The 12308-nt window shown below is 46.7% G+C and overlaps 1 protein-coding gene and 1 pseudogene across 9 annotated transcripts in view; both read left to right on the top strand.

The window, feature by feature from the left end:
• The window catches only part of Garnl3 (GTPase activating Rap/RanGAP domain like 3), a 151198-nt gene that overhangs the window by 64634 nt on the left and 74256 nt on the right, over positions 1-12308 (top strand). For all 8 annotated transcript variants that reach the window (XM_004849334.4, XM_087182728.1, XM_004849333.4 and 5 more), the window contains one exon: positions 4951-5025. In XM_004849334.4, coding sequence (XP_004849391.1) covers positions 4951-5025 — 75 coding nt within the window. The remainder of the gene's footprint in view (positions 1-4950; positions 5026-12308) is intronic.
• On the top strand, positions 5035-10787 carry LOC106009746 (WW domain-binding protein 11 pseudogene; annotated as a pseudogene). Its single transcript, XR_015439738.1, has one exon. The product of XR_015439738.1 is annotated as a WW domain-binding protein 11 pseudogene (transcript).

The following is a 12308-nucleotide window of genomic DNA, read 5'->3' as shown; positions in this document are numbered from 1 at the left end:
TGCTAGTAGTTTGGGCCTTGCTGAAGGAGTCCAGAGGATGACCTGCTTACTCCTGGGTTCTCCTCCCAAAGCCCTCTTCACAATAACCCAGTGCATCTTCTTCATACCCTCCCCTACCAGTGGCCATGTTTTGGATAATACTTTTCCTCTATCTCAAATGGATAGTCTAGCTTATTCTTTGGGAACATTTTCAGTAGGTAGGTTTGGTTTTTGTTTGGTTTTGTTTTGAGTGCTGGGGTTGAACTCAGAGCCTTTGCACAGAACTACATCCCCAGCCCTTTTTTCTTTTTTTGAGACAGGGTCTCAGGTCACTAAGTTGTCCAGGCTAGATTTGAGCTTGGGATTCTCCCACCTCAGCCTCCCAGAATGCTGGGATTATAGGTGTGCACTACCACACCCAGCTTGTATCTAGTTTTCTGTTGATTGTGGTCATTACCTTCCATAATTCAAGAATTCATGTTTTTCATCTGAAAGCTGATTGCAGAGTTTTTACTTTCATACATCCAGTATGCACTCAAATTATTGCAGTAATTAGAGATTTTCTAAAATTTCCTTTGCTTTTTGTAGCAAATAAATCTATTTATGGAACATTTGCTCTGATATTTCAGGTCCCTTTCCACATTGGATATTATGAACTTGTTGAGGCTAAGGATGTAGCTCAGAGGTACAGCTCTTGTCTAGCACACATTCATGAGACCATGGGATCACGATCCCTAGTACTGCAAAATCAAACAAAAACTTGTCATGGGACAAGTAGTTTTTCTCCCACATGGAGTATATTAGTAGCTGGCTCAGAACGCCATCCTGCAGTGAAGAATAACAAGTTTACTGCTGTCTTGAATCCAGCCAGGTATTGTAAGGAGGCAGGCCCACATACAGGCTCACAAGTCCATGGTGTTCCATGGGTTCCCGGGACCTCTCTGTTGTTGGGGTTCTGGCCAGTGGAGAAGGAAAAAGTGAAAGATCAGGCACCTCGCTTCCCCTGAGGCACCTGTGTCCATAAATGCCACCCAGGATTTTGGCCCACCTGCAAGTGGAAAGGACTGAATGAGATGGTCCCTTAAGGGAAGTGGGGTCCAGCCTGTGTCCAGGTTCAGTTCTATCCCGTGGAAGATGATGCAAGTGGCTTCTGATGGCAACTAGGACTCTGCACTGAGCAAGATATGTTGTGGGAATGAGCATCCGGTCCATGGTCTTGGATGCTCGGGGGGTTCCAGTAGAGACTGTCATTCCTGAGAAACTTCCTTCAACCATGAGGAGAATGTGGATTGGCCAGACCAGAGGTTTATGAGGAATACCTGAGAAAATGGATGGGTACAACTCCCTGGCAAACAGCTTCTCTATTCTCTCAAGGGAGCTTTATTTTTTTTTTTTGAGGGGGTGGTTTTGGGCCCTTAGTTTGCTGGGCCACTATCTCCTTTTGCGTCAGCTCATGTGCCAGGTATCAGCAGGCACCGGCCTCCACAGCTGCCCGAGCCAGCTGCAGAGTGAGGAGATGGGACACACTGTGTACCAGCCGGTATGTGACCGCCAAAACCTCCTTCCCATGCACAGCCCGACCCCCAGCCCACCTGGGCAGCCCCTGCCAGATGAGCTCAGGGGCATTCGCTCAGGATCTGATCAAGTGACTCCCCGGCCAACTTGTCTCCATGAGATGTTTGGTCTCACTATGGTCTTTCCTCCATGATGGATCTGATAGGGTCTCTGGCATTTCTCACATGAGTAATGAGTCTTCTCTGGTCTGCAGGGCTCACCCCCGTTTTTATATATTCCTTTGGTCATTTTCAATAGAATTTTGGCATTCATCTAGTCATATATTTCTTGTTTATCAATGCTTAAAAACATGTATGCTACACCAGGCAATGTGCTTTGCTCTGGGACACAGTGGTAACAACAAACAAACACACTCTCTGTCCTGCTGGAACCTAGTGGGGAGCAGAGGGAGCACCCAAGGAGAGACTGCGTGAACCCAGTAATCACACAAAGCAATAGAAATCACACTAGGGAATGAGCTCCGTGGAGAGCCAGAGGAGTCACATGGGCCCCTTCTCCTGGCAGTGTCAGCAGGGAAGGCATCTTGGAGCAGGGCTCTTGGGGAGATCTGAAGGTTCAGCTGGGGTGCAGCAGAAGGTGGGAGAGGGGCCCTCTGCAGGGCGAGCCCTCTGGCCGGGAGAAGTGGTGCTACAGGGGGATTTAGGGCCACACAGACTTACAGTTTGCCAAAACCACCCTGCTGTGGTGTGGCGAGTGGGCGGTAAGGAGAATCTACAGTGTCTGGATCAGTTAGGAACCCATTACAGTCATCCTGGTGAGGGATGCCAGTGACTTTGATGGAGGTATAGTGATGGGAGACCATAAAGATGACAGAGTTAAACAGGTTGGCCTGAGCCCTGAGTTAAGCATCTTTATGGGTTTTGTGATCCTGATTTCACGGGGAGCTAAATTCCTTCTAACCATCTAATCATGGTTATTTTCTTCTTGATCGTCTTAAGTAAGACAAGCAATATGTTTCTTGTTCTAATCTCAGCAAAGGAAAAGGGCACTTTCCTGGCAGTGTCTAGAATGTATGGAGGATGTTCGATTTGTGCTTTCTGTGTGAATGAGTGAGTGAACGGCTACCAGCTCCTCTCCCCACCCGCTCGTTGTCCTCGAGGATACTAGCTATAGTGAGGACGACCTGCCAGCCTCTGTCTCAGGAGCATCCAGTAAGGGGTGTTCATGTCCCCCTTTAAAGCTACATGAGACATTATGAACTGTGGTAGTGCTCTTCTCTTCTTAGTCTGTTTGTGATCCCAGAAGGCTTCTCCCAAAGCCCCCAAGGCAGCCGATATAAGTAACACCCTGCTAAATACTATTTGCTCATCCCTGTATTCGAATAAACAGTGAGTAGGTGACGTTGACACTGGCTCCTCTGCACTTCCCCTGCAGGATGGCAGTGACGCACAGAGACCGAAATTTATCTTGCTCTTATCCTTTAGAATTGCCCTCTGTAAAGTTAACTAAGTCCACAAGATCATCCTCCTTTCCGACACCAGCTGCCCAATACCACCCTCGGGTCCAGTAATTTGCTGGAACGACACATGGAACTTACTGAAGGCTGTTAAGCTTAGGATTCATAAGGGTAAATGATAGACTCATGTCAGCATGGGGCAGAGTCCGGGAGCATTCCAAATGCAGCCCTTCCTTCCACTGTCTTCGCCCAGGGCCCCTGGGCAGATGGACGCTTCCTGACAACACGGTGACAGTATGCACGAGGCGCTGCCACCCAGATCAGCACTAAGGCATGATGTCCAGGGTTTTTGTCAGGGCTTAGCCACGTGGAAATGGGAATGAGGTCAAAGCCAAACCTCAGCACAGGGCAAATTTCTGTCACTTGCCCTCAGTTTCCCCACAGTGTCCGACTGACGTGGTTGACTTTAGCCTCCATCCCCTCCAGAGGTGGAGCTGTGCTGTGTGACCCAAAGCCCCACCATAAATCAGTGTTACTGACCAGTGCAGCTCAAATTCTCTAGGTAAAGAGACATTCATGCAAGACATCTCCAGGGGTTAGACTAGGCTCCAGGAAGCTGTGGGCAAAGCCACACCTCTCTTTGGGGGAGACAAAATTCAGCTCACTGACATGTCATCTGCTGCCAGTACAGTCAGCCACATACGTAGAAATCTTCTTTTTATTTCCTTTCAGAAATTACTTTGCAGGTTGTAGAGTAGGTGCAAAAACTGGACCTTTTAGGTAAAGTAATGATTATGAACAAAAAGAACAAGTTTCTGTAGTCTGGCTGCCAGTAGTCACATTCCCCCTCAGCCTGACCATAGCTAGTGATTTTATCTTTCTCTACCTCCATTTCCTCATTCATAACTGGGATTAATAATAGCACCTGTGTTGTAACCACAAGAATCAAGTGAGATCATATATATACGGGCAGAAGAGTACATGGCACACACACAGAAGCAGCACTCAGTAAATGCTAGATACTGTTTTTATGCTTACTGGTATCGCGAGAAAAATTTGCCAAGCTTTTTCAAATCATTTTCTTTGGGAAAATTTGTGGAGGGATGTTCTCTAAAGTCTCCCCCCTTTATTTTTACCCTTTCATGTGTCTTAGACACCAGGGCAAGTATGTGAGAGCAGTCTTCCCTAAGACATTGCGTTTCTGTTTCCTGAGAGAGTCCTGATTTTGAGCAGGGAGAAGCACCCCTCTAGGTGATGTGTTTAGGGAGTCTGAGACGTCGAAATTGTTGGCAGATCTTTGCTGCAAATTGTGAGTGGATTTAAAAGATTTTTTTAAAAAGATACGTCGTTTTCCCAAATCACTTCTGAGAAACCCAGGAGAAACTCTTGAGTCAGTGACGTCAGGACTGGCGTGCCAAGCCCTGGTCTAGCATGGGGCCCATTGAAGATGGTCCTTCAGCAGGCATCACCTTGCCAGCACTCACACACAGTGTCCTTCCTCAGAAGGGACACAGGGGCCTTTTCAAAACTCCTTAAGCCAGATGAAGCACAAGAGCTTCTTCTGATGTGAGCAGACCTTGAGTCCTCGCCAGCCACTAATGGTTCTTCAGCCTTTCCTGGGAAGGAGGTGGAAATTGAGACTTGGCCTTGGGTTTTGCCAGCTGTGAGCTGTCTCATGTCCACATGTGATGTGTATTAAGATTGTTTTTCCAGGGAGCATCGCTTTAATGTTTTTCAGTTTGAGGAACTGTTCAGATTTAGATTTGGTGCTCTCCTTTTTTACTCTTGCAGGCTATGTGGTCCTTACTCTTATACTCCTGAGACCAGGGGCTAACTGTGTGAGAACTCAGGTGGTAGAGCTTAAAAAGGACTCTTAGCTTCGAGGCTGGGTCCACCAGCACACGTTACCAGGTTTGGCTTACTGATAGGAGGAATTCATACAGACAGGGGTGTGGCACACGGTGGCTCAGCTACCTAACCGAACACTCTTTTTTGCCCAGCTTATTTCCAGTGATGCTGATGGAGCCATCCAAAGGGCTGGAAGATTCAGAGTGGAAAACGGCTCTTCAGATGAGGTAAGGATGCTTCCCAGGTCCTGTATTGTCACCAACTCACGATTGTAGTACCTGTCACATAACAGTGAATGGACAGCCTTCCTAGATGGAGACCTGGAGGGGGTGAGTAGATAGAGCTTTCTAGAGCTTTGCTTGAAGTAGATGTGAAGGTGCTCAGAGTTGGGTAACACCTTTTCTTTAAAAGCTCTGTCCTAAAAGCAATGAAGGTGTGCTGCCAGCAGGGGACAAAAGGAAAATTCACAACATCTTTAATGGATTTCAACTCCTTCCCTTTGCCAGCCTGGACAGCTTGGCTCTGCCATATGAGCAGGTCTAGGAGCCAGGAGGGAAATGCACAACATGATTACAAGTATTGTCTGTATTCAGAGAAGCCACCAAGAAAAGAGGTCATTGCTATCTACCACCCCTTGGGCCCCTGTCTTCTTCTTTTTTTTTTTTTGGTATCAGGGTTCGAACTCAGGACCATTCATGTGCGAGGGGCCCATGTCTTCTTTCTGGGCTCTCCTGGTCTTCCTTGCTACTGGCCACAGGAATCATCTTGCTTTCCTTTGATACCACTGCTTCCTGCTCTTTCCCTCAGGATCTAGCTGCAAAATTGAGAAAAGCAAAGTAAGATCCCTGGTTTTTTCATTTTTGCTGCTGCTTTGCAAGGTAGCTCATCACAGTGCTTCAGCACCCCGAGTCGAGCTCCAACTAAATTGAATGAGACCAGGAACTAGCAAAGCAATCAGCCTTGCTGTTCCTCAGTGTCTCCATTGTAAATCAAAAACTGTTTCAGGATTATTGAGAGGACTTAGCAAGGTGAGCTTGTAAAGCTCTTAGCACTATGGCGAGCACATGGTAAGTGTTCAGTACATGATCACTCTGCTAGTAGTCATGGTGGTTGTTGCTAAGTGTAACCACTGCCATGGTGTCCACATTGCTCCCTGACCACTTCCTAGAGCAAATTCTTGGTAAAGTGCTAACTTGAAATGCCCCAGCATTGAACTTGAAATGCCCCAGCATTCGGGAAGGTATTGCTCATGTTTGCCTTTGGCCTTGGCTTAGCACCTCATTCAGCGAGACATGCCACCCTCCTGATGCTGTGTCAGGCAAATGGAGGCATTGATGTCCAGGCTGAATGCCTGAGCAGGTGCCCACTAACTTCTTGCCAGAATGGTGTGAGTTAATCCACACAGAAGAAGGAAGTTTCCTTCTGAAGCTTAGAAACAGTCCTCCCAAGTGGCCTGAGATGAGATGGGATGATCACCAAAACCAGCCTAGCATCTTGGGTGCTAGGCCAGGAGTAGAAGCATCAAGTCCCATTTTCCAGTGCTCTGAAAGCCAGGCCACTTTGCTGTGTGTCTGCTTTGAGAACCTTCACACTAGAGACCCCAGAGGCTGTAGTCCCTAAGAACAGCTTGCTGCCACTGAAGTTTACAAAATTCAGCCCAGCCCGAAGCAAACAAACTGCATTGGACTGTCCCCACCCCACATAAGCACAGCTGTGGCCCCCGCCAGGACCTGTATCTGGAGGGAACTCAGGAAAGACGTAACAGAACCTTCATGTGGTCCTGAGCTCCCCATACACTTTGGCCATGTCACCCAGCTCTCTTGTACACCAGAGGACAGGTTCTAGGACCTGGCCAGCGATGGGAAGCCACCTGTGGCAGGTCATGCTCAGGAGTGGCTCTAGAGTCAGACACCTGGGCCCAGATCGGGACTCCACCACTCACCAGCAGTGTGGCCTTGGACAGTTCATCTTGGGAACTATTTGGTGGACTCAGGGATTTCACAGGTCACTGTGGTCTGCTGCAAGCAAAATACATTCCTGTCTCACATTGCTTCCCTGGAAAAATATCAGAATTAAATACTGTTGGTAGATTTTGTTTCCACCAAAGCTACTGAGCATGAGTTCTCCTCAGTTGGAACACCTTGGTATTGTGTTACCATGATGATCCTTGGGTAAAAGTTTTAGGCCAGCATTAATGTCCAGCCTGGGAAAAGATGTTAGAGGGGCCTGACATCCAGAGAAAATAAATGGGCTCACTCTGAGGTTGTTACAGCGGGTGGTGCAATAGAAGGCTCAGCAGGGCAGCTTAAAAGTTTTCAAACCCATGAACAAATTGCAATGCAGTTTCATTATTGGATCATTTGCCCTTTTGTTTTTGAATATTAAGAGTTCTTTATTTGATCTGCATATTAGACCTTTGTCAGTATAAGATTTGCATTGTCTTCTTCCATTCTTGGGTTTTCTTTTCACTTTCTTCATTGTGTCTTTTGAAGCACAGACATTTAAGTCTGATGATGTCCAGTTTGCCTGTCTTTTCTTTTGTTGCTTATGCTTTTGGTACCATATCTAAGAAACCAATGCCTAATCCAAGGTTGCATGGTCATTTTTTATAGTCTGCTGTTCCTTTAAGATAATGTCAAATTTGTCTTTTATTTCTTAAACATAGCCAGAGGAATGGCTTTATCATCTGTGACTGATTGTTTCAATATGTGAAGTTTTCTGTGGCTCACTGTCTATTGTTTTTTTCCTCCAGGCATATACTCATGGGGTAATATGTTTCTTGTGTGTTTGGCTGCCTGACTGTGTGCTGATTGTTCTTGAACTTTAATTTTTAGGAATAATATGAGGCCTACAGTCGGTTGCCTTTTGGTATGGAGGATTTCAGTTTGTTTTTGCCAGATTCCTTGGAACTAAATCTCCAGGTGAAGACCTTTACACTCCCAGGTGGTGCAGACTGGATGGAGTGCAGGTCCCTTCAAAGGCTGCCTGGTGGTCACCACAGCACAGGCACTGCTTGGCACTGCCTAGCACAGTGCCGCTCCCTTGCTGTCTTAGGTGGTGAAAGTGCTTAGGTGATTTCTCATGGTTCTCTTCCCCTGAGTTGTAGCCCTTTGGGATCCCAGCTTAATGTGGAGCAGAGCTCCTATTAGACTTGCCTATCAGCAGGTCCTAGGCCCTGATTCTTTGCCCTCTTGCCCCAAGTCAGGGGTTCCCCGACCTCCCTCTTTAGGTTCCATAATTCCCTAAAATGACTCACAGAGCTGAGGAAAATACTTCCCATTTCTGGTTTATTGTAAATGGTGTAACTCAGGGATGGATAGCCCAAGGGAAGCAGCACACCAGGCAAGTATGGGGTGGGCTGGTGAGGAGCTTCGGTTCCCCCTGTTGTGCTACCTGCCGGTACCCCAGTGTGGTCACCAACCAGGAAGCTCCACACACCCCATAGTTTAGGAGGCTTCTGGAGATTTCATAGGTGAGACTGATTAAATTACTAGTCATAGACCGAGAAGGAGAGGTACAGGCCCCTGAGGAGTAAAGGAGTAAAGGAGTCCGGGAATCGTCCCCTCCCCACCTCTAGCAGTTCTGGGAGCCCAGCAGGAGTTTTTTGTTTTTTGTTTTTGTTAAGAATAAGTAAACCATTGTAGATTGACAGTATGGGGTGGAGATTAACATCATCCACCCTAAATTTATGAACCCTACCAACCAAGCTCAAAAGGAAGCCCAGAAGAGAGAATTGAAGAAGAACAAAAAACAGCACATGATGGTTCAAGCTGCAGTTTTGAAGATGAAAGATCCCAAACAGATTATCCGGGACATGGAGAAATTGGATGAAATGGAGTTTAACCCAGTGCAACAACCACAACTAAATGAGAAACTACTCAAAGACAAATGTAAAAAGCTTTGTGAAACCTTTGAACATATCCTACAACTTTATGAAAAAGAGAATCCAGATATTTACAAATAATTGAGAAAGCTAGAAGTAGAATATGAACAGAAAAAGGCTCAACTTAGCCAATATTTTGATGCTGTCAAGAATGCTCAGCATGTGCAAGTAGAGAGTATTCCTTTGCCAGATATGCCACATGCTCCTTCTAACATCTTAATCCAGGACATTCCACTTTCTGGTGCCCAGCCACCCTCCATCCTTAAGAAAACCTCAGCCTATGGACCTCCAACTTGAGCAGTCTCCATCCTTTCTCTTCTTGGACATGGTGTTCCACGTTTGCCCCCAGCAGGAAACCTCCTGGTCCTCCCCCTGGCCTACCTCCTCCCCAAGTCTTGCAGAGATGTATGGCTATAAAGTGGGCTTTGCGCTAGATCTTCCTCCTCATAGGTGAGATGAGGACATGTTGTACAGTCCTGGTCATAACAATGACGTTTCCAGCACCAGTGAAGATGATGGCTATCCCGAGGACATAGATCAAGACAAGCACAATGTCAGCCTTGATGACCGTGACATGGACAGGATGGGACGGAAGGAGAAAGTGAGGGGAATGAATGTGTGCACTGTGATGATAACGAGTGAGGCAACGCTGAAAAGAAGTTGTCAGGTCTGAATGTGTGGCTTGCAGATATGCCTGGAAAATCAAGAAAGAAAAAGAAGAACAGGGTCTGGGGATTTAGCTCAGTGGTTTCGTCACCTGCTGTGCAAGCGCAAGGACCCGAGTTCGATCCCCGGTACCAAAAAAAAAAAAGAAAGAAAGAAAAAGAAGAACATGAAGGAGCTGACTCCTCTTCAAGCCATGATGCTTCGAATGTTGGGTCAGGAAATCCCCAAGGAGGGATGGAAAGTAGAGGAATTTTCAGAGGACGATGATGATGATGATTCTGATGATTCTAAAGTAGAGAAGCAATCACAGAAACAGCATAAGGAGGATCTTCATTCTGATAGCATGGCTACTGCTTCTTCCCAGCAGCAGGCGCCCCCACAGTCAGATCCTCCTTCTCAGATTCAAGTGCCGCCTATGCCAGGCCTGTCTCCTCTTGGACCACCCTCTGCTCCACCTTTTCGGGCCCCCTGGACTGCCTACAAGCCTCCCTTCTGGGCCACCTCCAGTGGCTCCTCCATTCCTGAGACCACCTGGAATGCCAGGACTCCGAGGGCCTTTGCCACGACTTTTACTATGGGACCACCACTGGGCTTACCCCCTGACCCTCCTCCTGGCCCTCCTCCAGGGCTGCCCCCTGGCCCTCCTCCCCGGGGCCCCCCATCAAGGCTACCTTCCCCTGCACCTCCAGGTATCCCTCCACCCAATCCTGGCATGATGTGCCCACCTTTGGTGCCTCCTTGGACCTGCCCCACCTAGGCTCTTCCCCCCAGCTCCCTTGCTGAACCCAGGTGTGTTGAGTGCCCCCCCAACTTGATTCAGTGACCCAAGGCAGATGACACGAGTGCAGCCACCATCAAGAAGAAAGCCACAGCGTCCATCAGTGCCAAGCCACAGATCACTAACCCCAAGGCAGAGATTACTCAATTTGTGCCCACTGCACGGAGAGTACATCAAGGGAATAAAGGAGCCATTGCTGCCCTCCAAAGAAATTCAGAGGATGATTCTGCTGTGCCTCTTGCCAAAGCAGCCCCCAAATCTGCTCCTTCTGTTCCTGTCTCAGTACAAACTAAGGATGATGTTTATGAAGCTTTCATGAAAGAGATGGAAGGGCTGCTGGGACAGCTTCCGATGCCGAAACAGGCTTCTGTTCACAGCAGCGGTGCATGGAGCAGAACACTCACATTAGAGCTTAGGTGAAAGAGCTGCTTCACTGTCAGGGTACTTTCTAATTTCAGTTCAAGGAATACCCTAGAGTCCAGCCTTGTTTGAAATTTCCTGCACATGAGAGAGGGTATTTCATCCAGAAGACTTGTTACCGAAGCAGTGCTGCTAATATCCATTCTCTTCACACCAACATTTGCATCCCATTTCTTCCCCTTCTCCAATTTTTTGGAAATTTGTGACCAGACTCATCTTTTACTTGTTTTGACTCTTGTGTGCCGTGGGCCCTAGAATAGAAATTTCTAAAAAAAAAAAAAAAAAAAAAACAGTTTATTTCATCTTTTTGTGTTTGAGTTCTTTTTAATATTTTCATGTAAATATTTTGTAATATTTTACTTGTAGTGAAATGGATAGCAATGTCATTTCCTAATTCAAAGTAGAATATGTGGGAGAAAATGTACAATTCTTTGATTAAAATTCTTTCCCACTGACCTAAACTTTGTTTCATGAAAAAAAAAGTTCTACACCAAAAAAAAAAAAATTACCAGCCATTGATGATCCCCTCGGCTGTGGCCCTTCTCCTCTCCCAGGGGTTAGGATGGAGTGCAGTGAGATCCCAGCTTCCTTCCAGCCGGGGTTTGCTCTTCCCGAGCAGCAGCGCCCTGCCGAAGCCGTCCAGGGGACACGAACAGTTGCCTCCTTGGACCAAAACACACTTCTCCTGTCATCCTCTCAGGAAGTTTCAGGGCTTTCAGGAGTTCAGGGTCAAAGACCAAATCTGTTTTTCTCATTATTCCACTCCTCCAAAAGCAGAGAAGTCCATTTTTAGACTCATTGGTTGCTAGCAAGTTCCTTCCATTGAACAGAACGCATGTGCCTCTGAGTTTCTGCTCACGTAGCCCATGGTGCAAGGCTGAGCCTCTTCAGCGTGAGTGGCCTTGTGGCGCTGATTCCTCCTGAGGCAGAAGCGGCCCCACCTGTGTCACCCTCTTTGCTGTTCCTTGGACGTGTGGGGAGTCACTGACAAGCCTTTTACTTATTATTCATTTAGTTTCCTAAAATATTTAAACAGTTATGCATATCGATCCCCATTAGTCTCCTCCTCGTTACTAATTTCTCAATTCCTGTTTGTATAATTTTAGTAATATTGAAAAATTATTGAATACTTCCTAAGTAAGTACTATGTGTCGGGGCTTTTTCATTGGAAAACTTACTTTTAATTGACAAAATAATTGTACACATTTATGGCATATAGTGTGAAGTTTTGCTACATGTATATACCTCACGTAATGATACAGTTAGGGTAATTAACAGAACCAATGAATGAACCTTTTATTTATTTATTTTTGTGGGATTTTTGGCAGTGCTGGGGATCAAACCCAAGGCCTCATATATACTAGGGAAGTGCAGTAGCACTGAGCTACACCCTCAGCTCCTTTTTTATTTTTTATAAATGGACTTAGGGCTAGGTAGGTAGTTAGATTTTGTTAGCCACATTGTAATCATATGCTTTTTTCTTTCTTTTTTTTCTTTCTTTCTTTCTTTCTTTCTTTCTTTCCTTTCTTTCTCAGATCTGGGGTTCAAGGTCTTGGGCAGTCACTCTGCCACTGGGCTAAGTCCCCAGATCCCCTGAACCTTTTAAATTGAAGAGCTCACAGCTGAACACAGGGGTCTGGGTTCACCCCACGCAGCCACAGAGGGAGCAGGCCTGTCCCTTTCCTTGCTGTAGACACTCTGCTTCCTTTTAGGAAGCCTGATGACTCCTAGCTAGGAACCTGCAGCACCCCCACCCCAGCCCC

Source organism: Heterocephalus glaber, unplaced genomic scaffold (genome assembly GCF_053883595.1).
Source record: "Heterocephalus glaber isolate CG9 unplaced genomic scaffold, H.glaber_assembly_v1.0 deba00001479, whole genome shotgun sequence".
Taxonomy (NCBI): domain Eukaryota; kingdom Metazoa; phylum Chordata; class Mammalia; order Rodentia; family Bathyergidae; genus Heterocephalus; species Heterocephalus glaber.
The sequence above is the reverse complement of the archived record's forward strand: the minus strand, read 5'-3'. Positions and strand labels throughout refer to the sequence as shown.